Source organism: Bufo gargarizans, chromosome 6, assembly GCF_014858855.1.
Source record: "Bufo gargarizans isolate SCDJY-AF-19 chromosome 6, ASM1485885v1, whole genome shotgun sequence".
NCBI classification, from domain to species: domain Eukaryota; kingdom Metazoa; phylum Chordata; class Amphibia; order Anura; family Bufonidae; genus Bufo; species Bufo gargarizans.
In genome coordinates this window covers 218,585,536-218,601,844 of record NC_058085.1, presented here as the reverse complement: position 1 = coordinate 218,601,844, position 16,309 = coordinate 218,585,536, and the positions used below count along the sequence as shown (strand labels likewise).

Below are 16,309 nucleotides of genomic sequence, written 5' to 3'. Positions count from 1 at the left end.
CTGGTATAGGACGTCCCCACTCCAGTACAGCCTGACACTGGGTTTCTTGACCAGGCCCATATACAGCACGAGGCCCCAAAATGTCCTCATTTCGGCTGCACTGACCGGCGTCCAGCCACCGGGCCTGGCCAAAAACAAGCCCGGGTGTTGAACAACGCACTGTTGGGCGTACAGATTCGTCTGCTCCACCATCAGATTTACCAGTGGGTCACTGAAAAAATGACTAAAAAAGTCATATTCAGTGTAGCACTGTGGAAATCTGGATTCCTGATTGGCCTACAAAATCAGGAATCACGGGCATGTATCGCTCTGGGCTACACCAGACAAGTTCACCGGCAGGGTGGTCCGGTGGATTTAACTGGTGGGCCGGGAAACCAGTACGAGCCCCAGAGCTGCTCGTACTAGTGTGGGCCACAGGGTCCCTAACATGGCGGTCCCCTTGCTCCACCTGGCGGCATCTCCGCCACCTTGGGGGCTCATCATCATCGCTAGATGATGAGGACGACGCGGATGACAACAGGAATGTGGGGTCATCCTCGTCCTAACTGGGACTCTCTGAGTCGGAGGCAAGCCGGGCGTATGCCTCCTCGGCCGAGAACGTCCGGCGGGCCATATGGGAGTGTGTGTCTGCGTGTGTATGTGCGTGTGTGGAAATCTTTATTTTATGTGCGTGGGGGCACGGGTGTTCGCGGACTTAACCCTAAAACAAACTGAAAAAAAAAAAAATCTAAACCGCTGATCAACCGTCCGAAGTTGATCAGCGGTGGGGTGTGCGATGAGCTAACAGTGGCCGGACGCTCAAAGTGTCCTGGCCACAGTCAGCGTACACAAGAAAAAAAAAAAAATCCTGCACCCCAAAAAAGTGGAGGGGGGACAGGGGGTGCAAGCGGCAGCACCCCTGGGGGGCTTAGGGTCACACAGCTGTGCTTACCCTAGGGTGATGCAATAAAACTTCACAAACTAACTTTCTCCTCGGCTCTGGAACACAAAAGGAGGAGGAGCGCCTGCCTCTTTATAACCACTTCAGCCCCGCTAGCTGAACCCCCCCCCCTTCTTCATGACCAGAGCACTTTTTACACTTCGGCACTACACTCCTTTCACCGTTTATCGCTCGGTCATGCAACTTACCACCCAAATGAATTTTACCTCCTTTTCTTCTCACTAATGGAGCTTTCATTTGGTGGTATTTTATTGCTGCTGACATTTTTACTTTTTTTGTTATTAATCAAAATGTAACGATTTTTCTGCAAAAAAATGACATTTTTCACTTTTCAGCTGTAACATTTTGCAAAAAAACGACATCCATATATAAATTTCTCGCCAAATTTATTGTTCTACATGTCTTTGATTAAAAAAAAATGTTTGGGCAAAAAAAAAAAAATGTTTTGGGTAAAAGTTATAGCGTTTACAAACTATGGTACAAAAATGTGAATTTCCGCTTTTTGAAAAAACTCTGATTTTCTGAGCACCTGTCATGATTCCTGAGGTTCTACAATGCCCAAACAGTAGAAAAACCCCACAAATGACCCTAAGGTGTGTATTCACTGATGGGCATAGTGAGTTCATAGAACTTTTTATTTTTTGTCACAAGTTAGCGGAAAATGATGATGATTTATTTATTTTATTTTTTTCTTACAAAGTCTCATATTCCACTAACTTGCGACAAAAAATAAAAAATTCTAGGAACCATGCCCCTCACAGAATACCTTGGGGTGTTTTCTTTCCAAAATGGGGTCACTTGTGGCGTAGTTATACTGCCCTGGCAATTTTGGGGCCCATATGTGTGAGAAGTACTTTGCAATCAAAATCTGTAAAAAATGACCGGTGAAATCCGAAAGGTGCACTTTGGAATATGTGCCCCTTTGCCCACCTTGGCATCAAAAAAGTGTCACACATCTGGTATCGCCGTACTCAGGAGAAGTTGGGGAATGTGTTTTGGGGTGTCCTTTTACATATACCCATGCTGGGTGAGAAAAATATCTTGGCAAAAGACAACTTTTCCATTACGCCCCATGACAGCACCTGTGAGAGATCCTCCTCCCTCCGGACAGGAAACAGGAACTTCCCAGATCTTTAAATTGGTCCCGTGCCTTCTACCTTCAGTTCTTTCCTGTTTCCTGCCCAGGGACAGGAGGATTTCTTTCCAGGTCTATTTCTTGGCTGCAGGACCTCTAGGGTTAAAAGCGAAACCTAATGGAGGTACCTGTCGGCGTAAGTCTCCACTAGGAGCCGCTGAGAAGCCCGGCGTCTGCATTTTATTCCCTTCTTCTGAGCCATGGGGGGATGCCTGGGCTGCCTCGTGTCCCTGCCTGCCGGCGAAGTCACGGCATGAGGGGGGAGGTGCGTCTTCCCCTCTCATTGAGGCTGGTTGTGCTGGACGTGCGCGTCGCACCGGAAGTGACGCGTGCGTTCCATCGGCCGGAAGGGGAGGAGCTTAACATGGGGGCGCTGCACGGCCCATTTGAAAAAGGGAACGCCGGCCAGCCAGCGTGGTGAGAGTAGCAGCAGGAGATCGATCGGGACACAAGCGGCATCTACGGCCCTCAATTGGCCCCCCTTTACGCAGCATTATGATGCAAGAAGTAGGGGATGTACAACAGCGCACCGACGGACAGGAGCAGCTTTTGGAACCAAGCATGGTACTCCCGGGGGTAAGAGGGGTTAACCCCCACCATCTCCCTTTGGGGAGTTGTTTTTTTTAATGGTCAGGTTAAGCTGATGGGTTGTTTTATTAAATGCAGGCTAAAGAGCACCCAAAGAAAGCTTCCCACAAAAGAGCTAAGGAGTGTGGAATTTGCAAGAGGAAGCTGGATCCATCTTACTCCAAGACATGTTGTCAACCATGTCTGGATAAGTTAGTGGCCGAGGAGTCGCCATCTTTATTACAGAGTATCCAGAATTTAGTAAAAAATGAAGTCCGTTCGTCAGTAGAGGAGCTTAAAAAATCCCTGCCTAAAAAGTCTATGGTTTTCCCCATTCAGGACTGTATCAAGGATCTGATTAAACGTGAATGGGAGAAGCCCGATAAAAAATTATTTATCCCTAGAGCGGTCAAGAGAAAGTACCCCTTTGATGATCAGGAAGTATCAGCTTGGCAGGAGGTACCGAGGGTAGACGCTCCCGTAGCCAAGATAAATAAGAAGTCAGCTCTCCCATTTGAGGATCTAGGGTCCCTTAAAGATCCCATGGACAAAAGGGCTGATGCATACTTAAGGAAGAATTGGGAAGCTTCCACTTCTGCCTTTAAAGGGTTTCTACCACTTGCATATCACATATTTGGTGATCAGACACTAGCGATCCGCTAGTGTCTGATGTAGCTTACAAGCTAATTATTACCTTAATCCGTTCGGCCCATACCTCAAAAAAAGCACTTATATCTTTATGCAAATGAGCCTCTAGGTGCTATGCAGGCGTTTTTCCAGCACCTAGAGGCTCCGTCTACCTTGCAGTTTGCCGCCCATCGCCTCGCTCCAGCACGCCCATCTCTTACCGTATTCGATCCTCCCCCTGCTTCAGCCTTCAGAAATCCCGCGCCTGCGCCGTTCGTCGCGGCATTCGGAGGCATTCGGCGCAGGCGCAGTCAATGTCTGACCGCTCCGTGCTCAGACATTTCCACTGCGCCTGCGCCGATGTCATCGGCGCAGGCGCAGTGGAAATGTCTGAGCACGGAGCGGTCAGACATTGACTGCGCCTGCGCCGAATGCCGCGACGAACGGCACAGGCGCGAGATTTCGGAAGGCAGAAGCAGGGGGAGGATCGAATAGAGTTGAAGATGGGCGTGCTGGAGCGAGGCGATGGGCGGCAAACTGCAAGGTAGACGGAGCCTCTAGGTGCTGGAAAAACGCCTGCATAGCACCTAGAGGCTCATTTGCATAAAGATATAAGTGCTTTTTTTGAGGTATGGGCCGAACGGATTAAGGTAATAATTAGCTTGTAAGCTACATCAGACACTAGCGGATCGCTAGTGTCTGATCACCAAATATGTGATATGCAAGTGGTAGAAACCCTTTAAGCCAAATATAGCAACTACCTCGGTGGCTAGGTCATTAAAGCTCTGGTTGGAGGAATTAGAGTCTCATATAGAGAATAAGACTCCTAGGGATCAGCTGCTGGAGGCGATACCAACTATGTCCAGTGCAGTGGACTTTATCTCTGATGCCTCCGCTGACGCATTGAGGCTTTCCGCTAGGGAGGCTGCACTCTCCAATTCAGCCAGAAGGTCGTTATGGTTGAAAGGGCGGAAGGGCGATGTAGCTTCAAAATCTAAGCTTTGTGCCTTACCTTGCCAAGGGGGCTTTCTATTTGGATCAGCCTTAGATGACATTTTAGATAAGGCATCCGATAAGAAAAAAGGTTTTCCAGCACCGTCCTTTCCTAAACAGGGGAAGCCATTTCGGAGTAATGAAAGAAGGAAGGCTTTTGGGGATCAAAAGAAAAGGAGGGAGTGGAGATCTGATAAATCAAAAAGTGTGCTGTTTAAATCCAGACCTCAAACATCAAGTTCCACTCAACAATGACGCGAGACCCCAAGTGGGCGGTCGTCTTTCTTTATTTTTTCCAGCCTGGCGAAATATTACCGCAAGCGCCTGGGTAAAGGATATTATAAAGGAAGGCTATCGCCTAGACTTCAAGAGACTACCGCCCAGGACTTTCAAAGTTACTTCATTAAACCAAAATTCTCCAAAACAGGTGGCACTTTTGGAGGAAATAAACAGCCTCCTGGAAAAGGCAGTCCTTGTTCCAGTCCCAAAGGACGAACAAGGAGAGGGATTTTATTCAACCCTATTTCTGGTCCCCAAGCCCAACGGTACGTTCAGACTGATTATAAATTTGAAGGGTCTCAACCAGTATCTGTCCTATCAGAAATTCAGGATGGAGTCCATCTCCTCCACGGTCCTCCATCTGTTCCCCAACTGTGTGATGGCCTCAATAGACATAAAAGATGCCTACTACCACGTGCCCATCCATCCTTGTCCCAAAGATACCTGAGGGTGGCAGTGTTGATGGGGGAATCAATTGTTCATTTACAGTTTGGAGCTCTTCCTTTTGGGGTATCACAGGCGCCGAGGCTCTTCACAAAGCTGACGGCGGAGGTAATGGCAGAAGTAAGGAGGTCGGACATCCTTATAGTCTCATACCTGGACGACCTTCTTTTGGTAGGGCAGTCCCTAGAGCAGTTGAAATCTCACATACAGAAGGTCCTGGGGATCCTGACGAGCCTGGGCTGGCTAATAAATTGGGACAAATCATCCCTGATTCCAACATCCAGATGTGTTTTCCTAGGCATCCTGTTAGACTCTCAGACTCAGTAATCTTATCTTCCAGCAGACAAGAAAGAGGGGATTCAGCAAAAGATCAAGTCTTTCAGCAAGATCAAGGAAGTCCCCTTAAGAAAAGCGATGTCTATTCTGGGTCTGATGACGGCCTGTATTCCAGCAGTGAGGTGGGCCCAATTCAGGTCCAGAATACTGCAATGGCTCATTCTGTTCAAATGGGATGGGAGGTCGCTATCCCTGGATCACAAGATTGTGGTCCCGGGGTCAGTAACCCGATCCCTAACTTGGTGGCTAAAGGCTTCGAACCTCGATCAGGGGGTAGAGTGGGTGAGACACGACCCATTAATAATAACCACCGATGCAAGCCCTTGGGGATGGGGGGCCCATTCAGTTTTGGGGTTTTTCCAAGGTCCTTGGTCAAAAGACCAGAGTGCTCAGTCCCAAAATGCCAGGGAGTTAAGAGCGGTCCTGTGCGCACTAGAGAAGCGTCTCCCCTTTTTGTCTCAAAAACATGTCAGGATCCTATCAGACAACGCCTCGGTGGTGGCTTATATAAACAAACAAGGGGGGACAATCAACTAATGGAGCTGGCATCCAGGATTTTCTTGTTAATGCAGGGGAAAGCTCTGTCTTTCTCAGCGGTTCATCTGAAAGGCTCAGAGAATCACCAGGCGGACTTTCTCAGCAGACACAGATTCAGTCAGGCGAATTGGTGTCTGAATCAAGAAGTGTTTCACCAAATACAGGCCCTATGGGGATCTCCTACGATAGATCTATTAGTTCTTTTCTCTCAGCAGGGAGGATCAGTCGATAGGCACAGATGCGCTCTCACAGACGTGGGGGAAGGGCCTAGTCTATGCGTTTCCTCCCATCAGCCTATTGCCCAGAGTGATCCAGAAGATCAGGGGGGAGCAGGCGACTGTGAGTCTAATAGCACCTTTTTGGCCAAGAAGAGTCTGGTTTGCTTGGTTGAGGAGACTATCGATAGCAGATCCCTGGGTTCTTCCAGAAAGACAGGACCTATTATATCAGGGCCCTCTACATCATCCGGAAGTCAAGAATCTCCACCTGACAGCTTGGATTTTGAGAGGTCTTTCTTCAGGTCTAGGGGCCTATCAGAACAGGTCATCGGGACTTTCCTAGCTAGTAGGTAAAAAGTCACCTCCGATATCTATCTGAGGGTATGGAAAGCCTTCCTTCGGTTTGCAGGTCCAGGCTTAGACTTGAACTCGCCCAACATCCCGTTAATTTTGAACTTTTTGCAGGAAGGCCTGAACAAAAAGCTTAAACCCAGCACTCTCAAGGTGCAGGTCTCGGCACTGAGTGTCCTGTTTGACTTTCGTTTGGCTACTCATCCTTGGGTCAAAATGTTCATTAGGGGGTCCTCTAGACTTTGTCCTATAGTTAGATCTAAATCAGCCCCATGGGACCTTAACCTGGTTCTTTCTGCTCTAACCAAGGCTCTGTTTGAGCCTCTGGGGGACATCCCCTTAAAGATGCTGTCCTATAAGACTGTATTTTTAGTGGCCAATACATCTGCCAGACGTGTTGGAGAGCTGTCCTCTTTGTCCTCTTCCCCTCCATATACCCAGATTCTGGAGGATAGGATTGTTTTCAAACCAGACCCTGCGTTCTTGCCCAGAGTAGTGTCGGTGTTTCATAGGTCTCAGGAGATAGTTCTCCCTTCCTTTTGTCAGGACCCAAAGAATGAAGGAGAGAAATCCTTTCATACTTTAGATGTTAGAAGGTGTGTCTGTGAGTATTTAGAATCTACGAAGGACTTTAGAAAGACCCCGCAACTCTTTGTTCAATTTCAGGGTCAGAACAGGGGCTCCAAGGTTACAAGCTGTACCTTAGCCAGATGGATCAAGAGAGCGATAGGTTTGGCATATTCACTATCAGATTGTCAGGTCCCTTCAGATTTTTCAGCCCATTCCACCAGGGCAGTAGCCTCTTCCTGGGCAGAAAAAGGGTGCGCTACCATAGAACAGATCTGTAGGGCTGCAACGTGGAGTTCCCCCTCTACGTTTTACAAACACTACAGGTTGGACCTTTCATCTGTGCAGGATATGTCCTTTGGGAGAAAGGTGCTGCAGGCTGCAGTCCCTCCCTAATAGTTATCTAGTCTAGTCTCTCACAGGTGCTGTCATGGGGCGTAATGGAAATACTTCAATTACTCTTACCGGTAATATGTTTTCCATGAGCCCATGACAGCACCTACATAATTCCCTCCCTTAATTAAAAAAAATAAAAATAAAATAATATTTTTTATTTATATATAAAGAATAATGGAAAAAAGAGAAGTCTACTCTTTAGTAGGGTGCCAAAGAAGAGATATGCCTGGCATATATTTGGCGCAGAGTTTTTTTCTATTATGTTTTCTCGCCTATGTTGTTAGTTCTCACTATATATAGGTGCGTTGCTGGTCCCAGGAATCTTGTCAAATACTGAAGGTAGAAGGCACGGGACCAATTTAAAGATCTGGGAAGTTCCTGTTTCCTGTCCGGAGGGAGGAGGATCTCTCACAGGTGCTGTCATGGGCTCATGGAAAACATATTACCGGTAAGAGTAATTGAAGTATTTCCCATTTTTTTATACAAAGTTGGCATTTGACCAAGATATTTTTCTCACCCAGCATGGGTATATGTAAAATGACACCCCAAAACACATTCCCCAACTTCTCCTGAGTACGGCGATACCAGATGTGTGACACTTTTTTGCTGCCAAGGTGGGCAAAGGGGCACATATTCCAAAGTGCACCTTTCTGGTTTCACAGGCCATTTTTTACACATTTTGATTGCAAGGTACTTCTTACACATTTGGGCCCCTAAATTGCCAGGGCAGTATAACTACGCCACAAATGACCCCATTTCGGAAAGTAGACACCCTAAGGTATTCGCTGATGGGCATAGTGAGTTCATAGAACTTTTTTTATTTTTTGTCACAAGTTAGCTTGAAAATGATGATGATTTATTATTTTATTTTTTTTCTTACAAAGTCTCATATTCCACTAACTTGCGACAAAAAATAAAAAATTTTAGGAACTCGCCATGCCCCTCACAGAATACCTTGGGGTGTCTTCTTTCCAAAATGGGGTCACTTGTGGCGTAGTTATACTGCCCTGGCAATTTAGGGGCCCATATGTGTGAGAAGTACTTTGCAATCAAAATCTGTAAAAAATGACCGGTGAAATCCAAAAGGTGCACTTTGGAATATGTGCCCCTTTGCCCACCTTGGCATCAAAAAAGTGTCACACATCTGGTATCGCCGTACTCAGGAGAAGTTGGGGAATGTGTTTTGGGGTGTCATTTTACATATACCCATGCTGGGTGAGAAAAATATCTTGGTCAAATGCGAACTTTGTATAAAAAAATTGGAAAAGTTGTCTTTTGCCAAGATATTTCTCTCACCCAGCATGGGTATATGTAAAATGACACCCCAAAACACATTCCCCAACTTCTCCTGAGTACGGCGATACCAGATGTGTCACACTTTTTTGCTGCCAAGGTGGGCAAAGGGGCACATATTCCAAAGTGCACCTTTCGGGTTTTGCAGGCCATTTTTTACACATTTTGATTGCAAGGTACTTCTTACACATTTGGGCCCCTTAATTGCCAGGGCAGTATAACTACGCCACAAGTGACCCCATTTTGGAAAGAAGACACCCCAAGGTATTCCGTGAGGGGCACTGCGAGTTCCTAGAATTATTATTTTTTTTTGTCACTGAGGAAGGGGCCACGTCCCCGAAACATGTCTGGGCTATACCTTATATCGGCATGCTGATAGAAAGTCTCCCCTGGATCTAAACTAAAGTTCCTGGAACTAACAAACTCCGGCGGCACTCGAGTTCAACGAGCGCTAGTTTCGCCGACGAGACGGAATACAGAGCCAGCTGAGACCATCGAGCCGGTATTGAAAGACTGGAACGAGACAAAAATAAGGTAACAGTGAATAAGCCTATATAACTGTGTGTGGGACGCCACATTGCAGTATACACTGTACCCTTTAGTCTCTCCCGCTATACCGTGAATTAACCTGGAGCGGAATATTAACATAAAACATTGCCTTGACCCAACATTTGGGTAATTTTATTTGAAAGAAAGACATTGGCATTACTGCAGTTTAAAGGAGCTCCTGATTTATACTTGCAGGTTTATTTGAATGGAATTTTAACCCACGACGATCCTTGCTACAATTGCTGCTATTTGATATTAGCGCTGCAGCTAGACGCTGACACGTACCATTGCTAAATTGCCACTATACTATTTTTTGCTGATACTACTACCAATTGCTGCTACATTATTGTCTGTTGCTACTATATTGTTGCTATTTATTGTTACATATTGTGCTGCTGCTATTTTATGCTATTTTTTATCTCATTGTTTTAATAATTGATTTTATATAATAAATATCTCACTGGTTGGCTACATATATAGAGTGCCTGGTCTATCTTTACAAAAGTTGGCATTTGACGAAGATATTTATCACCCAGCATGGGTATATATAAAATGACACCCCAAAACACATTCCCCAACTTCTTCTGAGTACGGCGATACCAGATGTGTGACACTTTTTTGCAGCCTAGATGCGCAAAGGTGCCCAAATTCCTTTTAGGAGGGCATTTTTAGACATTTGGATCCCAGACTTCTTCTCACGCTTTAGGGCCCCTAAAAAGCCAGGGCAGTATAAATACCCCACATGTGACCCCACTTTGGAAAGAAGACACCCCAAGGTATCCAATGAGGGGCCTGGCAAGCTCATAGAATTTTTTTTTTTTTCGCATAAGTTAGCGGAAATTGATTTTTTTTTTTTCTCACAAAGTCTCACTTTCCGCTAACTTAGGACAAAAATTTAAATCTTTCATGGACTCAATATGCCCCTCAGCAAATACCTTGGGGTGTCTTCTTTCCAAAATGGGGTCAGTTGTGGGGTGTTTGTACTGCCCTGGCATTTGAGGGTCTCCGCAATCATTACATGTATGGCCAGCATTAGGAGTTTCTGCTATTCTCCTTATATTGAGCATACAGGTAATGAGATTTTTTTTTCCGTTCAGCCTCTGGGCTGAAATAAAAAAATGAACGGCACAGATTTCTTCATTCGCATCGATCAATGTGGATGAAAAAATCTCTGCCAAAAAAAAAAAATGGAGGGGAAAGGCGTCTGCCAGGACATAGGAGCTCCGCCCTACATCCATACCCACTTAGCTCGTATGCCCTGGCAAACCAGATTTCTCCATTCGCATCAATCGATGTGGATGAATAAATCATTGCCGGGATTTATTATTTTTTATATATATATATATATATATATATATATATATATATATATATATATATATATATATATATACAAAGTGTTTGCTAAAGCATAGGAACGCAGCCTCCTCCTCAGCTTGTATGCCTTGGCAAACGTATCTGTCACTGCAGAGGAGAAAATCCCGTCTTGCAGCGCCGCATACACCGACTTGCGTGTAATCTGACAGCAGTGCAATGCTTCTGTCAGAATGCACATCGGTGCTGCAGCTAGTAGATCGGTTGGTCCACCTGGAAGGTAAAAAAAGAAAAAAAAAGAAAAAACCAGGCCACAACGCAATAATTTTATTAACTTTGGAACAGAACATGTAAACTTTAACTTTTTGAACTAAACATTAACGTGTTTGCTTACTGGTGTTTTTTTTTTTTTTTTACCTTTATAGAACAAACCTCTCCTTCCCCATGGGTCAATGTGCAAAGCGCAAATCGCCCAAAGATGTGGCGAAGTGCGTTATGCACTTTGTCCCATGTGAAAGGAGACGTTTGCAGTAGCTGTGAGTGAATGGGCCCTAATAGCCCTGTGTGCCTGTCCTGGTGAGATGATCCCTATGCTAGGTGTACCTGTGTGTGGTACTTCCGGAAACACTCCCCTAAGCATATACAGACACCTTCTTATACCAGCGTCTGGTTCTGCGGGAAACTAAATACGGAGACAACATCTGGTCATTGAAGTCCACCCCTCCCATGTGAAGGTTATAGTCGTGGACTGAGAGGGGCTTTTCAATGACACGGGTTGCTCGCTCAATTTGTATTGTCGTGTCTGCGTGAATGGAGGAGAGCATGTAAACGTCACGCTTGTCTCTCCATTTCACCGCGAGCCGTTCTTCGTTACACAGTGCGGCCCTCTGCCCCCTTGCAAGACGGGTGCTAACGAGCCGTTGGGGGAAGCCTGCGCGACTAGTTCGCGCGGTACCACAGGCGCCAATCCGTTCTAGAAACAAATGCCTAAAGAGGGCCACACTTGTGTAAAAATTGTCCACATAAAGATGGTACCCCTTGCCGAATAAGGGTGACACCAAGTCCCAGACTATCTTCCCACTGCTCCCCAGGTAGTCAGGGCAACCGACCGGCTCCAGGGTCTGATCTTTTCCCTCATAGACACGAAATTTGTGTGTATAGCCTGTGGCCCTTTCACAGAGCTTATACAATTTGACCCCATACCGGGCGCGCTTGCTTGGGATGTATTGTTTGAAGCCAAGGCGCCCGGTAAAATGTATAAGGGACTCGTCTACGCAGATGTTTTGCTCTGGGGTATACATATCTGCAAATTTCAGGTTGAAATGGTCTATGAGGGGCCGAATTTTGTGGAGCCGGTCAAAAGCAGGGTGGCCTCTGGGACGGGAGGTGCTGTTATCACTAAAGTGCAGGAAACGCAGGATGGTCTCAAATCGTGTCCTGGACATAGCAGCAGAGAACATGGGCATGTGATGAATCGGGTTCGTGGACCAATATGACCGCAATTCATGCTTTTTTGTCAGGCCCATGTTGAGGAGGATGCCCAGAAAAGTTTTAATTTCGGAAACTTGGACTGGTTTCCACCGGAAAGGCTGGGCATAAAAGCTTCCCGGATTAGCGGTTATAAATTGTGTGGCATACCGGTTTGTCTCTGCCACAACTAAGTCTAAGAGTTCCGCAGTCAAGAACAGCTCAAAAAATCCCAGGGCTGAACCGATCTGAGCTGTCTCAACCCGAACTCCAGACTGGGCGGTGAAAGGGGGAACTACAGGTGCGGCTGAAGTTGGGGACTGCCAATCAGGGTTTGCCAGCACCTCTGGGATTCTAGGGGCTCTACGGGCACGTCTTTGCGGTGGCTGCGATGGGGTCACTACTGCACGTGCCACCGTACCAGCTTCAACTGCCCTTCTGGTTCTCGCCACTTCACCATGTTCTACGGCAGTGCTGGTACTAGGTCCAGGAAGGGCTGGGCTGCTGGTGTATGCCTCACCACGTAATCCGACAGCACCAGCCCCACTCTGCTGCTCTTGAAGCAGATCCTGCGCAACCTGCGGTCTAGCGACACGGGGCCGGGTACGCCTGCTGCTATCGGACCTCAGCCTCCTCGTCCGAACTTTGGGTCAGAGAGCCACTGCTTTCTACAGGTTTGTATTCTGATCCGCTGGATTCATCAGATGAGGGTTCCCACTTCTCATCCGACTGGGTCAGAAGCCTGTTTGACATGTGGGCAACTAAATTTAGGGGTATTCCCTGAGACTACCCAAGAAAAATAAAAGCAAGCCTGTCTTACAAATGGGAGCATTTGAGCAAGTCCATTGAGCAACCCCGGCTCATTTATTTTAGGTGACTGCTCAATGATTTGAGCAGGCACCGGGTTCCGACCACCGCCCGCCCGGCGGCAGTGATCGGAACCATACATGACGTACCAGTATGTCATGTGTCCTTAAGTACCAGGACATCATGACATACTGGTACGTCATGTGTCCTTAAGAGGTTAATACAGGTTGCCCGGCCGCTTCCCTCGCCGTCCTGTGCCCAGCGCCACCTTCCCTGTCTTCAGCGCCTCCTCCGCAATCCTCCCGTCCCTCTGCCAAATCCCACGCCTGCGCACTAGGCTCAGCCTGATGCGCCCGTGCGGACTCCTGGTAGCGGCTTCGTTGAGCGAAGTGCGTATGCGTCGGCGTGATGCACACTTTACTCAACCCTGATATGACCTGCAGATTGGCTGAGCCTAGTGCGCAGGCGCGAGATCTGGCAGAGGGACAGGAGGATTGCGGAAGCGGTGCTGAGCTGTAGAAGCCGGCTCTGAAGACAGGGAAGACGGCGATGAAGACATGGAAGGCGGCACTGGGCACCGTACGGTGAGGGGTGCGGCCGGGCACACAGTATTAATGGACCTCCTCTTGGGCACCTTAATTAAGTGATTGACAGGTTATAAAAACCTGTTTTTTGGGCAATTGGAGCCACAGTGAGGTTTAATGAGGCCAGCTTAGGATTCTTCCTATTAGTCCAGACATGAGCATATGCTTAGGTTATAGGGGTAAAATCTCATGACCAAATAATGTATATTTTGTACCCTACACTTTTCCTTCTGAACTGTTCTAGTCCCTCCTTCCCCTCCTATAACGTAATTACCCTCCCCCCAGCCCCTAGTTTAAACACTCCTTCAACCTTCTAGCCATCTTCTTCCCCAACACAGCTGCCCCTTCCCCATTAAGGTGTAGCCCATCCCTACGATAGAGCCTGTAGCCAAGAGAGAAGTCAGCCCAGTTTTCCAGGAACCCAAACCCCTCCTTCCTATACCAGTTCTCGAGCCACTTGTTTACCTCCCTAATTTCCTGCTGCCTTTCTTGTGTGGCTCGTGGTACCGGCAGTATTTCTGAAAATACTACCTTTGAGGTCCTTGCTCTAAGCTTTTGACTTAAATCCCTAAAATCTTTTTTTAAGGACGCTCCACCTACCTCTATCTTTGTCATTTATCCGATACGAACCATGACTTCTGGATCTTCTCCAGCCCCCCCACTAATTTGTCAACCCGATCCGAGATTCACTTTCCTCAGCCTCCTCGCTACCACCCTCCCCCCATCTACCCCGAAGAGTGCTTGCTCAGTGTGCAGCAAACTCTTTCCCAAATTGTCAACACCTCTGTGTTGAGACTCGCACGTTTAGATACTTGATGTGCGATTCCAAACGGGCAATTTGCTCACATTTTGAACAAATATACGCACGCTCAAACGGCTTTTCCAGAACTGCATAAATTAGACACGATGTGCACTGGACTGTGATGTCAATAATGGAACACATACTAAATAGGGATTATGCAAGAAAGAGAAAAATACAATATAGTGCAGTGATAAGTATATAACTTACTGTAGTCCCCTCCTAAAGTCCCTGAATCTGAGGTCGCGTAATCTAAAGTCACACACTTAAAATCAAACACACGAGTGCTCACAAATACGTGTTATTTGCCTGCTTGTATAAATGTTTATCCCATAGTCCTGGTGACTGACAAATAACATGGGCTACTCAAAGGGCCTAAGCAAACAGCAGGTGTCACGCATGAGCCGACATCGAAGTTACACAGGGTGTAACTCCTAGGGAGTACTCCTGTCCGCTTGGATCATCAAGAAATTGTTTATGGCCTTTCTCTGTTTGTATAGTCAGTCCAACAAATGGAGGTTAAAAATCCAACAGGTGGAAATGTTGTATATCAGCCTATGTTGGGGAATGCCATTCTGCCGCTGCAGCTCAAGGAGGGTGTGCTTTGCGGTGTTCGAGTGGCTGAAGTGCATGCAAAGTTTCCTGGCCATTTTTTGGATGTCTTGCAGCTAGATGGAAGACTTCAGGAACCGCTTGATAACCAGATTGAACACTTGTGCCATGCAGGGCGCATGGCTCAGCCCTCCTTGACGCAGCGTTAACACAATGTTCTTCCCGTTGTCTGTCACCATGGTTCTGATTTTGAGTTGTCACAGAGAAAGCCAGGATTCGATTTCTTGATGAAGGACACAGAGTAGTTCCTCCCCTGAGCGACTCCGTTCGCCCAGGCAAACGAGGTGCAGAACAGCATGACATTGCCGTGCCCTACACATGTGGTATGCTGAAGAGGCACTGTGAATTGTCCTTGCAGTGGAGGCTGAGGACACGCTTCAGGATGAGGAGGCAGAGGCAGAGGCAGACATTGTCGCAGTAGCAACAGCGTGAGAACGTGGAGACGGAAGCGGCGTCACCGGGCCAAGTTGCTGATGTGGCTATGCAGTAACCACCCAGTGGACCTTAAGAACATGTATTATCCCTGACTGTAGTTACAGCTCCACACGTCGGCGCTGCCGTGCACTTTGGCAGACACCGACAGGCTCAAGGATTGGCCCACCTAGTGTTCTACATATGTGTGCAGGGCTAGTACTGCCTTTTTGACAAATAAATTACGGCTTGGGACTCTCCACTTCGGTTTGGCTTAAGCCATCAGTTCTCTGAAAAGTGCAGAGTCTACCACTTGGAAAGGGATTGACTATAGCACCAGCAACTTGTCCAGGAGCACATTCAACTTCTGCACCATACTGTGGTCTCTTGGCAATCGCTTCGGTGATCGATTGCTGACGGAATGACTGAGGAGGAGGAGCAGGAGCATCAGGACCAGCAGATGATGAGAAGGACAGACAGCTCCCTTCGGCTGAGGTGGTGGAGCCTTGACTGCCTGAAATCAGATGCATGCCACTGGGGGATGCAGAGGTTGATGCTGCAGGCTGGACCATCAAATCGGAGCCACTGTTCTCCCAGGCCAATTCATTGTAACGCTGCATATGTTGACGCTGGGCCGTGGTGCCAACATTGGCACCCTGGCCATGCTTCACCTTCTGCCCACAAATCCGGCAAATGGCCATGTTTACTTCCTCCGGCAGCCTAACAAAAAATTTCCACACCGCCAAGTTTGGCATTTTTCCATCAACATTCCGCGCTGACTGCCTGCTACTGTTGCCTCTGTGAATCCCTGGACCGCTACTTCCCGGGAAGGTAGACTCCTGTGAAGCAGTTGATCTACCTCAGGCACGTTTGGCTCCCACTGCTGCCACCCTGCTGACTCCCGGCCATGCTAGCAACTTTCTGGCTCCGCCGCTGCCTCACGGGCAAGATGCCACCCTCTTCTCCTGATGATGATGAAGCCCATGATTCACCCGGCTCCCGAGTGCGATCAGCTACATCATCATCATCGAGTACTGTCTGCACGTCACTGATGTCCTCCTCAACGGTCTCTGGGTCAAAAGC

At 47.5% G+C, this 16,309-nt stretch overlaps 2 protein-coding genes across 4 annotated transcripts in view; both read left to right on the top strand.

Annotated features, from left to right (window-relative positions):
* The window catches only part of MTG1 (mitochondrial ribosome associated GTPase 1), a 356,260-nt gene that overhangs the window by 130,391 nt on the left and 209,560 nt on the right, over positions 1-16,309 (top strand). The gene's annotated exons all lie outside the window — the stretch shown is intronic.
* LOC122939983 (lamina-associated polypeptide 2, isoforms alpha/zeta-like) lies at positions 3,095-4,961 on the top strand. The gene is made up of 2 exons (XM_044296246.1): positions 3,095-3,240; positions 4,006-4,961. Exons 1-2 carry the CDS (start codon positions 3,186-3,188, stop codon positions 4,515-4,517), a joined length of 567 nt encoding a protein of 188 aa, XP_044152181.1. The 5' UTR covers positions 3,095-3,185; the 3' UTR covers positions 4,518-4,961.